The sequence below is a fragment of the Alternaria ethzedia genome (assembly GCF_023757985.1).
Source record: "Alternaria ethzedia strain BMP 0044 chromosome Unknown scaffold_22, whole genome shotgun sequence".
In the NCBI taxonomy this organism is placed as follows: Eukaryota; Fungi; Ascomycota; class Dothideomycetes; order Pleosporales; family Pleosporaceae; genus Alternaria; species Alternaria ethzedia.
The window spans coordinates 494,088-511,922 of NW_026056215.1; the positions used below are offsets into that span (position 1 = coordinate 494,088).

A 17,835-nucleotide genomic window follows, 5' to 3' on the forward strand; every position below is an offset into this window, starting at 1 on the left:
CTTCGTATCGGAGATAGACAGAAAGAACAGGAGTGTACGGACATCGACAGACCTCACGAGGCTGGAATCGATAGTCTCACCACCCGCTGGACAAGCCGCCAATCGTACATACCGAAAGCTCCTCGGGAACTGTTCGCCTACGGGGTGGCTTTCGATTTCGCATTCGTGGGGCTCTTTTGTTCTCAATAAGGCGCGTGAAGTGTTTAAATGGGGTGTCTCCTTCCGTCAGTAAGTTTTACAGAGTTCTTGTGCCCTCTTCAGCCTTGTGTACCCCATCAAGAGCGTCGCTCGACTACTTTCTCTTCGTTTATCCCAGCAACCTGATCACGAAGCATACTCGGCCAAATTCGTCAACAGACGCTAATACAGGGCCTGCGCGGCTGTTGTTGTGGTTGACTCGCACCCAACTTCCTTCGTTGGTGATAGTGGAGTTTCATGACGTAGCATCCCCATGGATGATACAGGGCTCACTAGTGGTCTTAGGCAAGCTTTGAATGACCAAAGGGAGGAAATGAAGAAACGGAATCAACTCCCAAATGGAGGCTACATTTCCGATCGATTCGTGAAAGAGCTGTTCACGCGCGAAAAGCTCCGGCGCCAGTTGCAGCTTGATTTACCAAAGGCTTCCCTCCAGGATTTCTCGGAGCTTGTAGTTTTCATCGAAAGACGGGCAAGAAAGATTTTCGCGATTCTCGTCCTGATCAACAAGGGTGGTCGGATAGTCAGCCTGCAGAATAGCCAACCCATATTGGATGACCATGCGCTCTTCGACATTTCTCATGACGACGCTAGTAACTCTCGCTTTGTACTAGAGAGGTTACTGGGTATTCCTGAATTACGCGACGTGGCACAAGAGGTCTACGAGATGCACTGGGTGTTTCCTACAGTGCTTTCGCCGGCCGTTCACTTTGAATTCGACCCAAAGTTCTTCAAATTTCCGTTCAAGAATAAACCCGAACGCATTGGCTCTGGTGGATTTGGACAGGTGCGTAAGGTGATCTTTGAGAAAGGTTACCTCAAGGACTTGGATGGCCATGATGAGGTAAGCATCGCCGGTTGGGAACCAATATCGTAATCATGCCATTACTAACTCAATTAGAACGACATGGTCGCGTACAAGAAGATTCTCCCCAACACTCAAAATGCAGACGATGTGGAAAGAGTGATGAAAGAAGTGAGGTTCTTGAGATCTCGCAAGCATCCCAACCTATCGTCATTAATCGCTAGCTTTACCGCTGGCCTAGAGATGCCCACAATCGGAGGACAAGAGACAAAATGCCTGTTTTTGGTGTCCCCTTTGGCAGAAATGGACATGCAAATTTGGTTAGATCAAAAACCGGATGACATGGAGCTGTACGAGACGTGGAGATCCCAAGAGTTCAAGGCCGAGGTACAAGATTCAATGAGAGGGCTGATATCTGGACTGGCTTACATCCATCGAAAGATTGGCTATGAGGCCGGATACCATGGGGACATCAAACCGAAGAATATCCTGAGGTTTGGGTCGCAAAGAATGCTGGCCTGGAAGATCTGTGATTTTGGAACCTCAAATCTGAAGCCTGTGGACGACACAGCGACTCGGAATGTTGCTACTGACCCTTATTGGGCACCGAAGGAATTTGTGACTGACACATCAGAAGACACGAATCACGGTCGATCTCACGATGTTTGGTCGATGGGGTGCATATTCGTTCTCTTGGCCACCATGTTAGTACATGGGAGGAGTTCAGAGGGATTGGAAGCCTTCGAGAAATTACGTGCTCGAGGTGGCAAGGAAAAAATGGAACATGCCTTCTCCAAGTGCCCGGACCAGATCAAACAATGGATAGCCAAGCTTAAGGGGCAAAACGACAAACTAAGAGATCTTCTTGATCTCATCCAGGACATGTTACAACCACGCGAAGCTCGGATCTTCTCATGGGAAGTCGCTGTCGACATCTCAATATTCACAAATCCTCTGATTAGCCGTGAAGAGATTGTGAAGCACCTTGAAGACGTAATCCAGGTAGCGAGACCTGCAGATCTAGAGCTGAAGCACAATCCGATGACTCGAGCAAGGAAAGATTCGAAGAAGGGTCATAGTTACGAGCAAGTACTACTGAAGAATGGATGGTACGATGACTTGACGAGCAAGGCGGAAATGAGTCTCCATGCAGCTAAGCGCTCAGTGTCGACTCTCCCTACACTTGAGCATGGAGTTCTCACCTCTGATATGAAAGCTGTCATCGATACTATATCTAAGCGATTCGAAGAGAAGAGTTCCGTGGCACTTGTTGGACTGCGAGGTGTTGGGTGAGTACAGCAAACTACCGTTCGCTGACTCTTAGTTACTCAGCTGATCATGGATAGAAAATCACTGGCCGCTCTTCATTATGCTACTGGTTCGGAAGGACTAAGACCCCCTCCAGCCAAAGATGTGTTCTGGGTGCGCGCGAATGACCTCAAGGATTTTGATGACTCGTACGAAGCAATTGCAGCCGGGTTCAAGATCGAGGATCCAGGCTTTGGTTCAAAGGAAAAGCTGCGACAGTTTGTGAAGTCTCATCTCGAGAAGTCACAGAGAGATTGGTTCATGGTTGTTGACGGATTTGATCATGATCGGGAAACTAATGTCATCAGGCACTCGCTACCTAGTAGAAACGGCAAGATCTTGTACACCACAAAAAACCTTCTCCAGGTCAAAGATCTCGTAGACTGGAAGAAGCGCAGAGGATGCATTGAGATGCAGTGTCCTGGCAGTGCAAGTGCTATGGCACTGTTTTCCACTTACGTCGATGATTCCGTCATCGACACGGGCGGCACACATGCTACGCGGCTTTCGGAGGAGTTTAACTGGCCTGAGATGATACAACGAATTTCCAGGTACATGAACGACACGCAGAACAACTATCGACAGATGTACAAGCTTCTCCAGGAAAGAAAATACGAGCAAACGGAATATCTTCTACCAAACTTTGCCGAGCAACTCCTAATACCTACCCTGGGACACTCTCTGCGGAACGAGAATGAGTGGTCTGATGAGCTTAGTCTCCTGGTGCTTCTTTGCCTGTTCGACGATAAGACAGGTCTCGATTTAAAGCTCATTCGGGTGGAATACAGTATGCAACAACGCGGGCAATTGAACGAGTGGCTGGAGAAGTTGCTTGCTTGCTGCTTCATTCGCAAACAAGACACTGATCGTGCGCATCCGGTATATTTGGTCGACACGACAGTAAATCTGGCGGTGCGGGCATGGATGGTAAAGAACGACACTCCGCGGAGCAAGCTCCAACGTTACAACAAGGTCTTATCCATGCTGTTCAGAAGCTACGATTCCAGGAAGAAGGCAGAGCTGAACAAGAGAAATAAAACCCCTTCCAGGGGTCAAAAGTCTTTCGCCAGTTTCAAAGCGGCTCTTATGCCCCATTTCAACAGATTTGTCAAGTTTGCTGGAGACAATGCAGAGCAGATTTCTTTCTCGCTGTATGATCGAGCCGTTCAAGCCGTTGTTCTATTTTCAGACGTGCTCGTGCACAGAGGCCAGTTTGAAGATGCTATCAAAGTTCTCGAGTTCACGAAGAGACACTTCGGACTAGAGGAGCGTTCACGGACAGAAGGGGAAGAAGACACGAAAGAAAAAGGTAGCAACAAGAACAAAGCAGAAGATGAGATGGAGAGAGAAATCGAGAAAGCTAAGGGGAAAACGCGACGGCGCCGCCGTAATGCATACTTTCAGCTTGTCGACCTTCTAGCGAAGGCCTACCTTTCTCGACCGAAAGATAGAAAGTCGCCCGACTACCTCGAACGAGCAAGGAAGCTGATCGAAAATTCGCAGCGAGAGACCGCAAGTAGCGATGATACCGTGATCTGGAAAGGACGAACGCTACGTGCGTGGGATTTGCAGCGTCAAATGGTACGTGTTTTGTGGAAAAGCGGAGAGTTCGACAAGGCCCGGGCTGCATTCGGAAAACTTTCGGAGATCGCGGTCAAGCTTGAGGGTAACGAAGCAGTGCTACAGCATCATGAAGATGCTGTATACGAATCGAACGACAAACAAGAGATGCAGAAACTTGCGATCCAAGTGAAGCGCGAGGAAAGCTTACTCGCCTTCGCTCACGGAGAGAAGCTTAAATCCAACGGCAAGAAGACTATGGCGATGAAGCAATGGAATGCAGCATACTATGCCTGTGTCGACTCACAGAAAGCGCTGCAACAATGGTTTTCCACGGACGACACGATGATGTTTGAGATCAATGAGGACAAAGCAAAGATTTTGGTGAGAATTGGCAACACGGAGGACTTGAACGATGCGGCAGATTTCTTCCAAAGAGCTCTGGAGATATTTTCTCAAGAGGGCGAACATGCGTACAAACAACGAACTTGGGACTTCAAGTGTAGACTCGATGAGATCAGGCTCAAGCGAAGGGGCCCAGGGGATCTTGACATGGCCAAGGAATCTTTGAATCAGCTGAGAAGTGAGATCCAGGCTGCTCTGGGCGACAAGCATGATCTGACGCTTCATTGCGCGGCGCTTTCAGTCGAGGCATGCAACGCAACAGGGAAAAGACAAGAGGCTCGCGAGCTCGAAAGAGCATTTGGCAACCTACCTCGCTCCGAGAGGCGCTCACAATGGACCAGATGGCTGGAGAAAGTGATAAGAGCATATTGGGGTTATTGCTTTACTGTCATGTGCTGTGTGATCGTGGCCTGGATATTGAGAGTGTAGTCTTAATTCCGTGTCACAAAGCCGACTTGCTAAGACACTGTGCCGATGCCAATCGCCTTCGCGTGCGCATGCGACGATGCTGTGACAACAAAGTGACTAAGTGCAGAGTACAATAAAACGGTAGAAGTTTGCGCCTGCATAGCATGGGCTGCTATTATACTATTCAAATATGTACACAAAAAGTTAAATATGTGTAAGACAGATGCCAACACAAACACAATGGACAACATTTGCCAGAGGCGCTCGAAGCGCCCCAAATACGCCATGCGCCTTCCTAACATATGCCCAGTATTGAAGCGCCGATGTATGCTTTTATGTTGCACGCCATCTTTGTTTCGCGCGTTCCCAAACCATAACCTAAACCAAGCGCTTCTCTTTGTTCAAAGGTCATCCGTAGTACGCCGAAGAACGCCCAAGGCTTGGGGGTATCAATAAAAGTTGTGTATATCGTCGTGGGCTGAGACGAGACTCGAGGTCGAGAGCGTCGGAGAGTATGGCTCGAAGTGTCGGGAGCGGTTGCATTCGGATGGGATGCTCGGAGCGAAAGGTGGAAATGCAGCGCCGGAGCCGGTAGCGGTGACAGCCGGATTGATGCGAAGGTTGGTGGGTCGAGGACGTTGCTTGGTGGGGGAGGTCATAAATCGTTGACGACGAAATAGGTGGGATAGTTCCACCTCAAACCTGTATGGCTATCATCAACACATGCATGCGCGACTGCCAGACTGGATGTAACACTTACAAGGCTTTGAAAAGCTGTTCATGTCTGGCAGTGGCCTCCAAGTGGTGCACGATAAAGAGCAACCTCTTGCACAGCTCCTGGGGGAGGATCAGGTTCAGGCCTGCTCCCGATCGGGGACAACGCGGATGGTGCGCTGCCATAGGTGGGTGGGTGGCAGCTCGTCTTAAGGAAAACTCGTTGCGCTGACCCGGCATGCTCGGCGGCGCCATTTTGAGGAGGTTTGAAGCTGATTCGCGCAAGTGGTGGGTGAAGACTGTGAAAAGCGCGCTGGCGGTGACGGTCTGGTAGCTAAAGGCAACGACGGCGGCCAGCGGATCTGGAGGTTCATTGAGCGACTAAAAGCCTGGCATCCCTAATACAGAGCTTGTTAGAGCTTGCCCGATCGCATGCTCGCCTTCGAGAAGACGCAGTGAGTGGTGGTGTTCCTGCGGAGGGTGGGAAGGAGGGATGGACTTGTGTGGAGACGAAGTTGTGCCTGAGCTTTGTGCTGGCGCGATATGACGCGCGGGGTGATGGATCCACCTGGGCCTGTTAGGTGCGCCGCGTCGGCCCTTCCCTGGACCCGCGCCTGGCAAAATAACGCCGACTGCGAACACCGCCCACTAACAGCGCGCACAAAGCGCTACAAGACTATGGATGTACTTAATTCTTTGTGACTACAGGTTGGATTTTGTCCCTCGGAAGCTCCAGTGCTTTGCGGTAGACGTCACTTTCCCTGCTGCGTGCCTGCCACCCATTTGATTCGCCCATGTTTTGGCATGCAAAAAGGAAGAGCCGGTTAGAAACAGGACATATGGCCTAGAGCACGACAAAACCTCTTACTGGTAGCTGTTCATAATTATATTGGACGCATGTACGTGTGTAGATCAGTGTACGCTAAAATCGAGCAGTACATGGTCGCATTGTGCGAGTTTATCCAATTGCTCACACAGCATGCCCCAGATTGAGGGCTTTCAGGTGCGTAACAACAAGTTCTCAATTCCAAACGTCTCTGGCCAGCCTTCCGCCGCGTTGCGCTCGACTTCATACCTCTTTCCATTTTCAGTTGTCCCATCAACCTTCGTAACAATCCCTTCTTGCCAGTAGCCTGGCGTAGTTAGCTTTATTCTTCAACAGAGACGCCAAACGACTACACACCTTCTAGCCAACACCATACTTCGTTCTTAACCTCGAATCCGCTCTGAACACGGGAGTTGGATGGAGTGTTCTCTTTCGCCATCGTCGCAACGCCTTGATATCACTGCGATACTTGTATAGACAGATTTCAGGAGCTGGATGGATGGACGGAGTTATTTGCGATTGTTAATACAACCCTGTAGCAAAGGCACCGACTTGAAATCGCAAAAGTTGATCGAGGTAAGTTGTATTGGACTAATCGAAGATGGATCACGGCTGTTGATATAATGTGCTCAAGGCGTTCTTCAGCCTGGCTCTGCCTCTCTCATTCAGCCTTACCTCGAATCTCTGAATCCGCTTCTGCTCGCCTCAGTCCTTGGCAGCCTTAACGAGGATGGCTTCCGGTAGGCACCTGAAAACAAGGCAATGAGTTGCCGTGGCAGACTGCGCGGCCGATCACGTTGTTGTGCCACCCCCGCTGCTCACGTGTTACTGGAGGCTGAGATGCATGACGATACCCTTCAGGCCCCGAGCCTCGCACCCCAAAACATGCTCTCGATACCCAGATCTGTCAAAACGGTGACAATTTGTACGTGTTATACTCGCATGCAGCAGAAACCTCTACGCAGCTCACATGGATCCGCTTTCATCGGCAGCGAGCGTTCTGACCGTACTGGGTGCCGCTGGAGGTACCTGCAAGATTCTCTACGGCCTCGTTATCGATTTCAAAGACGCCCCCGAGGAGATAAAATGGCAGAACAGAAAGCTTCAACGTCTACTGGAAAATATTACTTGCCTCCTAAAGATTTGCGATACGCTCCCGAAAGAGTTACTGCTGGCTCCAAATTTCGAGTGTATGCAGGAGTTTGTCCAGGAGATCAACATCATCAACGTGGATATCGAAGTAAGGAAAAACTCCCTAAGTCGGGGGAAGACAGCTCGTGTCAGAGAAATTTGCAAGTGGCTGCTCCATGATCGTCATCTAAGACGATTTTTCGATAACCTGGAGCACTACAACACCATCTTATCTCATGCGATAAGTGCGGCCCAAATGTGAGCCGAAGTCTGAGTGTGTTAGCTACTTTTACTGACGATGATATCAGATCTATGTTGATGCACATCTCAAGTCAATTATCTGCGACGGACCAAATGCGACTTTGCTCCCTAGTGCACAATCGCGACAAGATCGCACCACAGATCAACTACCCCTTGGATCGCATACCCGTGATCGCTGTTGAGCCCAATAACGTGAGATCGGGTGCAATCATTTCCCCATATGAGCAGCGGCTCCTAGCTAGACTACCCAGATGCGTCGAGACGCTTGGTCTGATGCCTCATCACAGGTGGGGGCTCGGTGTAGGTGCAATGATGTTGAATGTCCGATACGGACCGACAATTACAAGACGATGGTCTCAACAACGCGAGGAAATATTCTCCGCCGAAGGACAGGGCCTAGCGGTGACGTTTGATTGCAATCATCTCATACGCCAGCGGTTCAGTTTCATCGTACACATCATGTATCACGAGTTTTCAATGTGGAGACTGAGCTCGAGATTTAATATGAGCTTATCATCTTTGGTACCTTCGAACAACTCGACCTTCAAAGCAGTCGAGATAGGCGACACGGATCACCTGAAGCGCATTATGACGATCGAACCGTTGAACATATGCGCAGTGACGCGTGGTGGATACACTCTTATGCATGCAAGTAACAATCTCCAACATTATCGGTCTGATTTCTGACTACCTGTAAAGTCCGCGGCACGCTATGGTCGACACGAAATATTATCCATTCTCAAGGATGCTGGAGCAGACATCAATGTTACAAATGACCGCGGCGAGTACGTAGCACACTTGTTGAAGAACGATGACATAGCTGACGCATTCAGAACGCCCCTGCATATCTCTATGAAACAAGGAAGTGACTATGCATGCGCGCGACAGCTTCTTCAACTCGGTGCAACTCCAAGTCAGCCTGATGCCGAGGGCCGCACAGCTCTACACATGTTCTACAACCCTATCGTGGCGTATATGTTCCAGTATCATACCGAAGATATTGATACATGGGCGCAGGACAACACAGGAAAAACAGCGCTCCACTACATGGCATGGAGTAGCAGATCTACTGTACAAGAGCTGATAAGATGCTCCCAGAAAGAGGAGATGCGACAACTCTCAGTCAAAGACTCACAGGGAAAATCTATCCTTCACTACGCCACGCAGCGAGGCAACACCGATCTCATCGAATTCCTTCTTGCTCGTCCAGAAGCCCCTACTTTGTGCATGCCAGACTACCATGGCCGTACCCTACTGCACTATGCGACAGAGAGCGGCAGAGTATCCACGATCGACCTCTACCTTGCTTGGCACTTCGACCCCGATGTAGTGGATAGCAAAGGTCGTACAATGCTCCATCATGCATGCCAGTGGGGAAATGTCAAAGCGGTCGAGCATCTCGTGGACCTAGGCTTCGAATATCAGCTCGATGCTGTCGATGACGAAAAGCGTACTCCATTACAACTAGCAAAGCATTACAGATCTAGAGCAGTCGTAGAATACATACAACAATTGCGGCCGGACAAAGAAGTTGGCGACGATAAGGACGTAAAGATCACCGCCATGATTGGGGGGTCAAGACTAGCGAAGTTAAAGTCGCGGTCGATGCCGAACAAAGCTCTCTTCTTTCTACTGCTCGTGAGCTTTCTGCTGTACGGATTTTGGAGATGAATTAGACAGCCATCCGGGGTGATTGTGGCAATGTTGGAAGGCTCGTGCCAGATTCAGTATGCTGTCCCTTGGTTACGAAGAATTTTTTGGCATGCGCAATTTCATGCATTGTTCATGCTTAGCTATGAATTCGCTTATGTCGCATTGCTACTGAAGTTCCCAATGAACACGATAAGAACAGCACAGTACGCTGCGGTCGCGGCGAAGAGTTCGGCACGCTTCGCTTTCGTGATAAGACCCATCGATGCGGAGAACAACAACGAGAAGACGATCAAGAGACCGATGTTGAGAAATGTGCTGGTGCGACTGCTGTCCCACGTTATGCGATACATGATGAAGACGGGTGTGGCCAGCAGGAAAATGATGATGAGTACCACAACCAGAATAGCGATCTTCTCGACCCGACCAGTGTGCGTGAATCGTAAATACGGATCCTGGAATCCCTTCGGCGAAGTATTGACGAAGAACTAATTCGAAAAGTCAGCATGCTTTCTCATTCGTGAGCAATTCAGACACCCACTTTATTCATACACTTAGGCAGTATTGTAACGGCATAGTCGATCCAAGTATCAAGCTTCCCAGAATCGTCTCTTGGCTTTAGAGTGACGAGGTCGTCCTTCATCTGAATGAACAACTCCTCTTGTTCGTTGGAAAGGGGCTTGTTGTTCCAGAACCACCCACGGACATTTACCCAGTCCCGGTCGTTGGGTCGCTGGAACTCAGCCAGCTCACGTGCTTTGATGAGAATCTTGTCGTATCTGAGGAGCCGATCTTCGATCTTGGCTAGGAGTACAGTCCGCTCGCTGAGGATGGGATTATTGCCCTGCTGTGCTTGTTCTTCATCATCTGCTTTGTGATTTTCTCCGCTGCCTATTCCCCTATTGGACTGATCTGTTCGTGGGCGTTTGCGCCGAGCTTGATACTCTTGTCGAGCAGCGTGTTGATCAGCCATCCGGGATCTGACACGCAGTTTCTCCATGGAGTCATTGGAGAATGCATGGTCATCGTCGAGATTTTTGAGTTCCTCCTCAAGCTCACGTAGTTGTTCCTGGAGCTCGAGCATGACGCGAGAGTGCAAGTAGCCAAAGCCACGATAGATCGAGAGGCTCGGCTCACTAGATAGAAAAGCTGCTTGCAGCGGATAACCTCGCGGATAACCATCTCCTGTAGGTGTACTGACATTAGCGGACCTATCGCGAACTGTCGCTCAGAACGCACCGTGGACTGGCATAGGTTGCTTGAGTATCTCGTTGATTTCCCTGGCCGAAAGTTCCTTAGATGCTGTCCGCAGCCGTTAGCTAATTTGATCCGCCATCAAACGCAATAATGCCACTACCTCGAGCCCCAGTTCCCAGTTCCAGAGTGTTGGGGGCAATGTTCGCACAAGATTCAGCCATTCTGATCAAAGTAGAATAAATTGACAGGCTGCTCAGGTGAAGTCATGAGGACGGAGAAAGAATGGTGAAGGAAATTGCTTTGCTTGGATGCTGGAATTAGCTGGGGCTCTCGCTCAGACTAATGCAGTGGCTGAATTGGCTGACAACCTGCAGATGCACAATTCAGACAGGGCGGAGTTCCCTTTCGCTAACCCATGCGCCGTTTTCATAATCCGTCCCGTCAGAGCTTTCAAGTTGATACTCGACCCCAGACCGGCGGCGATACTGCAAGTCCTTCACGCTGTATTCGCCCTTGAAGACTTTCCTTTCGCCGTTGACCATTGTCACGATCCTGATTTTGACACTGTCTCCCCGCCTGAATGCAGCAGTTCTCTGTGCTGCGTTAGCCATGTAACGATAACAGAATGTTTAGTGATATACCTCGGGTGCATTGAGATTCACATGAGTACATAATACAGTAGTCATCGTTTTTAGAGGGTGGCGAATACTCCCTAAGGGTATTGAGAAGGAACAGCAAGGTATGCCAAGAGCGTCAAATCGTGTAGCAGTGCGGATATCGCAGAATACCGCTCTGGCACAGCCAACTTAAATAACTTTCGCGGAACGCCGCTTCCAAATGTATTGAATGGTCTCCCAACAAAACAAAGACTTGTAATTGAGACTGCGATGGGGCTGAGCTTACCCCAAGCTAAAGTTAGTGTGTAGAGAGCTGAATCAGCCAGCTGAACCGGTGAGACCCATGACTGCGCTCAGCCGCATGCAAAGTTCGGATAAAGCAGTGCTTCGTCTGCACTCAGCCCCCGTGGTGGCTGTCTAGATACGCACACGCACACGTGTACAAGAAAAGCCATGGAAGAGTGTGAGGGGTTGAGCGACCACGATCGATTTAGGGGCGGTACACTATCTGGAAGACAACGCAGCATTATCTGCTCACCGATAAGACGATGAATAATAGTAGACTGGTACAGACCATGATGTAGACATTAAGCAGAGCCACTGTCGTGCTATGCATCCAACGCTGAAGACGTCATCTAGCTCGCATATCTCCCAATAGAAGATCATCAGACAACGCGATAAAGGACGAAGAACAAACACGCTCATGATCGCTGTAAATGCAATACAAAACGACTCGCTCGAACGCTTCGCTACAAAAGACAGACAGGAAACAACAAATTAAGCCTCCGAGATGTAATCGAGGAACGACAGCAAGCATGGTCGTGAGATGAGACGCGTAAAAAAGAGAGCTATGAAAACGCGAGCGGGCGTCCTCAAACGAATCTTGTCGTGATAACGCCCCTCTGAGGAAGAAATGTGATGATAGAGGGTACGAACATGCGTACACATGTTCGAAGAGCCAAGTTGGGGCAGATATTAACAGCACCTGCCACTCTTGCTCTTCTGCGCCCGGTTGATGTCTTCTTCCCAATCTTGCTGATGTCCAGCGACATTGGGTGTAGTGGGGAAGCCCAGCCAGCTCCGCCTTTTGTCGCCTGTGCCCAAGCGGAAGCTTCCATTACCCGTTCCAGGGTAGTCGAAGTATCCAGCGACATTGCCGTTGTTATCCATGGCAGGAGTGACACCAGCCATGGCGTACTGCCGTTGTTCTTCCTCGAGCTTCTTCTGCTGCTGTTCGACCAGCTTGCGGGTGATGACGCGAAAGACCTCGTCTACACCCTCGCCGTCTTTGGCGCTGATCTCGTGACAGCAATCCCAGCCCAGGTCTTGTCCCCAGAACCCGCTCGATCGGTTGCTCTGTGGCGACGCCATACCGCTGTGGAAGGCTGCTGGTACAGAGCCCCAGCCGCTTGCTGCAGCACTGTGTGGTTGTCCGTTCTGTGTGGGATGGAGGTTCTCGGCGACGTATTCGATGCAGCGCTCGAAGGGCACTTTTCGCTTGGTAGGGTCTTCTGCTACGACGTCTGACTTTGTTCCTACAACGTGGAGGATCACGTCCTCTCCAAGGTTTGTCTTGAGTTCCTTGAACCAGCGGCCCATCTCCTCGAACGAGTACGGATCGGTGATGTCGTAACATAGTACCGCAGCATTTGCGCCTGGAAGAAAATGTTAGTTCTGCGCTGGACGTTTGTTTACAGTGGACGACCCGCACTCGGCTGCCGAAGGTGGGGTATCTCGATAGCGAAAAGAGACCCGATGTGTATTGCGACAGAAAATGAGAGTTGATTCGGCGAAAGGAACAATACTAACGTACCCCTATAATACAGCTTGGATATGGACCGGAAGCGCTCCTGGCCTGCGGTATCCCATATCTGTAACCGAACCACGGTGGAGGTGTCGATATCCACAACCCTCTTTGTCAAGAAGGAAGCACCCACGGTAGACTGTGTCGTGGGAGGCGTAAAAGCGTTCTTGACATATCGGTGGACGAGAGAAGTTTTTCCAACTCCTTGGCTACCGAGGACCACGATCTTTGCTTCCAGACTGTTGGACATATCGCGGTATTACGCCAAATCTATTTGTATACGTCGGTGTTGGCGGTGCAGGGATGGGGCGGCAGGCGGTGTTGTGGGGTCGGCTCAGATATGCGCGGTCGCGGTCCCTCGGAGCAAGAAAGAAAGGAAATGCGTGGGAGACGGCGGGAGAACAAGTTGCATGGCGAGCAGTGAGAAAGAGTCGCCGGCAGATGTGAGAAGAGGCAGAGGATTGACGTAGAGGGTATCTGAGAATATTAGGCAGGAGGTGAGTGCCCGAATGACAGCCCAGCTGCGTTTGGCGCTTGCACCGATTCTCTTGGCTAGGGGAGCCATGTGACAGGCGCCTTAAGCCAATGTGAATCAGATCTGAGAAGGGTGCGTCCCAGATGGGAATGTGAATGCCCATCGTGATCGCAGCCCTGGGGACTGATAATCATCCAGGGGATGACGCGCCATGTTGATGCTGTGTGTCGGGCAGTCAACAATGCACGTCATGCCCAGCCAGCTGTCTCTTCCCCGCGTTTCGGAGCAGCACGGAGTCTTCCACGCGACCGACGAGAACGTTAATACCTACCCAAACTAAGCTCCCTCGACGAACGACAGTCCCTGGCCGACACATATATCCTCAAGAAAACCGCCTGCGAAGGACCGAGACGGGATGCCCAATGCGACAAGCCCGGAATCGCTCTCGCCTCGAGCTCATGGGCTAGGGTGCTAACTCAGATGCGTCTCCGCGACCAGCATCCGAAGCCGCGGGGATGAATGTACCGAGCTATTACCCCAAACATGCTGCCGTCACCAACCTGGCCCTTCCGCTCGTCCAAGCCCTCTAGTGTCTGGAAATAACCTAGATCGGCTCCATATATTTTCTGGCCTATCTTCGCGTCTTGATTACCTGCCCTTCAACATTTCGCGCTCGACACACCGCCGCCACGATGAACCACGACAGCAACAACACCCAGAAGGTGAAGCTCACCGGCGAGCAGGTCGCCCAGCACAACAACGCCGAATCATGCTGGGTCATCATCCACGGTCGCGCCTACGATGTCACCGAGTTCCTGCCTGAGCATCCCGGAGGCCAGAAGATTGTCTTGAAGTATGCTGGCAAGGACGGCACTGAGGCATTCGAGCCGATCCACCCGCCCGACACGCTCGACAAGTATCTCGACAAGTCCAAGCACCTGGGCGAGGTGGACATGAACACCGTCAAGGAAGAAGCGAAGGAGATCGACCCTGATGAGGAAGCGAGGCAGGAGCGCATTGCGCGCATGCCCATCTTGGAGCAATGCTACAACCTGATGGACTTTGAGGCCGTCGCGCGCAAGGTCATGAAGAAGACGGCATGGGCATACTACTCCAGTGGTGCAGACGATGAGATTGTAGGTCTATTCTGACAACCACTGCGATCGCTTGAACTGACTTTTAATAGACACTACGAGAAAACCACAGCGCATTCCACAAGATTTGGTTTCGACCGCGCGTACTCATCGACGTCGAGAAGGTCGACATGTCCACTACAATGCTCGGCACCAAAGTCGATATCCCCTTCTATGTCACCGCGACAGCCCTGGGCAAGCTCGGTAATCCAGAGGGAGAGGTCGTTCTTACGCGCGGCGCACACAAGCACAATGTTGTCCAGATGATACCAACACTAGCGTCATGCTCATTCGACGAGATCATGGATGAAGCGAAAGACGGTCAAGTGCAATGGCTGCAACTGTACGTCAACAAGGATCGGGAAGTCACAAAGCGCATTGTCCAGCACGCCGAGAAACGCGGCTGCAAGGGTCTCTTCATTACAGTCGATGCACCGCAACTCGGTCGTCGCGAGAAAGACATGCGAAGCAAGTTCGACGATGTCGGCAGCAACGTCCAGAGCACCGGCGGCGACAATGTTGACCGGAGTCAAGGCGCCGCACGAGCCATCTCGTCCTTCATTGACCCGAGCCTCAGCTGGAAAGATATCCCGTGGTTCAGAAGCATTACCAAGATGCCCATCATTCTGAAGGGTGTGCAGTGTGTTGAGGATGTTATTCGCGCTGTCGAGGTTGGCTGTGACGGTGTTGTCCTGTCCAACCACGGTGGCCGTCAGCTCGATTTCGCTCGCTCCGGTGTTGAGGTTCTCGCAGAGGTCATGCCAGTTCTTCGCGCACGCGGCTGGCAAGATCGCATTGAAGTGTACATCGATGGCGGTATTCGACGTGCGACAGACATCATTAAGGCTGTTGCACTCGGCGCCAAGGGTGTAGGCATCGGCAGGCCTTTCCTCTACGCCATGTCGGCATACGGTCTGCCAGGTGTCGACCGCGCTATGCAGCTGCTGAAGGATGAGATGGAGATGAACATGCGCCTCATTGGTGCTTCAAGCATTGCGGACCTGAACCCCTCGATGCTTGACACAAGAGGGCTTAGTATGCACACTGCTACCGTACCTCACGACACTCTGGGTATGAATGTCTATGACCCGCTCATTGGACCTCAAGAGAGTGTTGTCAAGGAGAAGTCTAAGTTATAGAGAAGCTTGTGATTGTATTGTATATATCTCTAGGCGCAACACATTTGTTCAAATATGATCAATCGATACTTACAGCGAGATGCCGTCTTTAAATCGAGTCATGATCTATTCAAGCTCTCCACTTCTTCAACATGAGCCATCATTCACAGCCCTGCGCCATCAATCATGCTCATGTGGCATCCTTTGTCCGCATCGTGACTACGCGTAGACGCGTTCGGCGAGTGGGGAAGGAGCGCCCGGTGGACCTTCCGATCGTCAAGCGTCCTTGAACCACGGGTCGCTCTTTCCACTTCAATCGCAGCACGCCTCGACCATTCACATTATCGCACCCTATTATTTCACATATCCCCGCCTTTGAATCGCCTTCGCATCACCGCTTTTATTTTTTGATTATACCATTATATTATTCCATGGGCGCTCCTGACGTTGCAGCGCAACCCGGCGCTGGCTGGGACGAGGCGCAATGCACAGCAGCCCTCGCACAGTTGGAGCAGCTTCAGGCGCAGGTGAGAATCGCATGCCGCCTTCTCTTAATAACTCATACTCATGTACGATAGATTAGCGACATGCGCCTAGCCATCCCCCGCATCATCGAGCCCTTCCACCGCCCTCGCAGCTCCGCAACGTATAAACTCTACGCCGACGGCGTACTAGGTTCTCAGAAGAACCTCGATTCCCTCAAGAGCCAGTGGAAGTCATCGGAAGTACAGAGCACGTTCGAACACGTCAAGCAGAGCCTCGGCGCAAATGCGGATCTGTCAGAGAGCGTCTCGATACCTTCTCATGGATGGGTAGAAAGAGTGCGGAAGGCTAAGGAGTCGACGAAGAGTCAAGGAGGGGACAATAAAGAGGATACCGGTGCTATTGTCACTGACGAGGATATCGAGAGGATTGTGGTGGACTTTAGGAAGGCGCATCCGAATCTGAAAGTCGAAACACTTGATGAGGATCGCAGCATCCAGACACGCTTCGTCGCCGGTTCTCTGATGTTGAAATTCCGCGTTGGCATCGAGCGCGACGCAAACGGACGGCACAAACTCAATGCAGAGTGCTTGGGGACGACGGAGCCCTTTTTGGCTATCACAAGATGTATTGCATCACGGCCGAACCCAGATGATTTGAAGTATCTTTTGGTATGTACATGGATTTTTGTGGAATTTGTATGTTTGGGTGGATGCTAATTATTATAGGATATGATTGCTGCGTACAAGACTGTGAAAGGAACGTCGTGTGCTAAATGCGGGAAACTTCTGGATGACTCGACGCTGACGCCTACTGCGAGACGAAGTAAACAGGTCGCTGGGACGACTGATGCTCTCGAAACCATATGGGAAGCCTTTCATGAAGGCTGTATCTGAACAGACTCCGAAGATGAATCGTCTTAAGCGAAGAACCACTGCTCCCCAAGTTCGTTCTCGGGTGGCCCACCCCGATTCGCTGGCAAGTGTTGCGCATCTTGCCACCAGATTCCGTCCATGTACCGAATAGCTTCGGGGAATGTATTGTATTCCCTGTTCTTGTATGGTTCTGATTGCCAGACCGCATCCGTCCACATTCGAGGGTATCGCTTTACGTACTTTCTGGTCCGGAAATCGTAGGCCTCTTTCCGCGAACGCCCACCTGACAACATACCCCCTTCTGTCCAGGGAGCAAACTTCGAAGCGCGGAAGCCGAGCTGGTGAGGGCCGTCGAGGTGGGTGTGTCTGGTCCATTGAGCCCGCGATGGACGGTTGGCCATGAAGTCTTTCGGATCAGCCGCACAGGTGACGAACATATCGGGGCCTTTGCCTTGGAAGATATCTTTGAAGCGTCCTAATTTGGTACCCTTTCTACCGTCTTTCGGCCAGATGAAAGCTTTCGAACTTTTCACATTATGTAGTTTTCGACCGTCTTGATACCATCCATTGGGCAGATCGGGATGACCTCGAGAGTATTGGGCAGGTCCGTGTCTCCACGGCTCTGGGAGAGGAATACTGAAAGATGGTAGATAAGGCAAACGTCCGGCCATATTGTTAGGGAAGTGTATTGCTAAGAAGTGATGGCAGTGTTTCGAGATTATCTCGAGAAGTCATCGCTTTTGAAGAGCCCATGTAATCAGTCGTTTGCTAGCGCAGATTGCAGAGACAAGATCGTTATACACCGCATGGTAGAGCTTGAGCGTGTGTATAGTCGTTTGCGTGTCGCTACTACCTAGCATACAAAGT

At 50.9% G+C, this 17,835-nt stretch overlaps 6 protein-coding genes across 6 annotated transcripts; 4 read left to right on the forward strand and 2 right to left on the reverse strand.

Moving 5' to 3' along the window:
• Positions 1–451: 451 nt before the first annotated feature.
• On the forward strand, positions 452–4,705 carry J4E87_007827 (uncharacterized protein; the record flags this gene model as incomplete). Its single annotated transcript, XM_049379420.1, has 3 exons — positions 452–1,042; positions 1,100–2,292; positions 2,350–4,705. 3 exons carry the CDS (start codon positions 452–454, stop codon positions 4,703–4,705), a joined length of 4,140 nt encoding a protein of 1,379 aa, XP_049230994.1.
• A 2,489-nt stretch (positions 4,706–7,194) lies between these two features.
• Positions 7,195–9,287, forward strand: J4E87_007828 (uncharacterized protein; the record flags this gene model as incomplete). Its single annotated transcript, XM_049379421.1, has 2 exons — positions 7,195–7,464; positions 8,535–9,287. 2 exons carry the CDS (start codon positions 7,195–7,197, stop codon positions 9,285–9,287), a joined length of 1,023 nt encoding a protein of 340 aa, XP_049230995.1.
• Positions 9,288–9,421: 134 nt separating this feature from the next.
• J4E87_007829 (uncharacterized protein) lies at positions 9,422–10,350 on the reverse strand (the record flags this gene model as incomplete). The annotated part of the gene is made up of 2 exons (XM_049379422.1): positions 9,422–9,754; positions 9,808–10,350. 2 exons carry the CDS (start codon positions 10,348–10,350, stop codon positions 9,422–9,424), a joined length of 876 nt encoding a protein of 291 aa, XP_049230996.1.
• Positions 10,351–12,055: 1,705 nt separating this feature from the next.
• Positions 12,056–13,134, reverse strand: J4E87_007830 (uncharacterized protein; the record flags this gene model as incomplete). Its single annotated transcript, XM_049379423.1, has 2 exons — positions 12,056–12,735; positions 12,894–13,134. The coding sequence occupies 2 exons, from the start codon at positions 13,132–13,134 to the stop codon at positions 12,056–12,058; spliced, it is 921 nt and encodes a 306-aa protein (XP_049230997.1).
• A 917-nt stretch (positions 13,135–14,051) lies between these two features.
• J4E87_007831 (uncharacterized protein) lies at positions 14,052–15,631 on the forward strand (the record flags this gene model as incomplete). The annotated part of the gene is made up of 2 exons (XM_049379424.1): positions 14,052–14,495; positions 14,546–15,631. The coding sequence occupies 2 exons, from the start codon at positions 14,052–14,054 to the stop codon at positions 15,629–15,631; spliced, it is 1,530 nt and encodes a 509-aa protein (XP_049230998.1).
• A 410-nt stretch (positions 15,632–16,041) lies between these two features.
• J4E87_007832 (uncharacterized protein) lies at positions 16,042–16,989 on the forward strand (the record flags this gene model as incomplete). Its single annotated transcript, XM_049379425.1, has 3 exons — positions 16,042–16,137; positions 16,189–16,764; positions 16,822–16,989. 3 exons carry the CDS (start codon positions 16,042–16,044, stop codon positions 16,987–16,989), a joined length of 840 nt encoding a protein of 279 aa, XP_049230999.1.
• Positions 16,990–17,835: the final 846 nt, after the last annotated feature.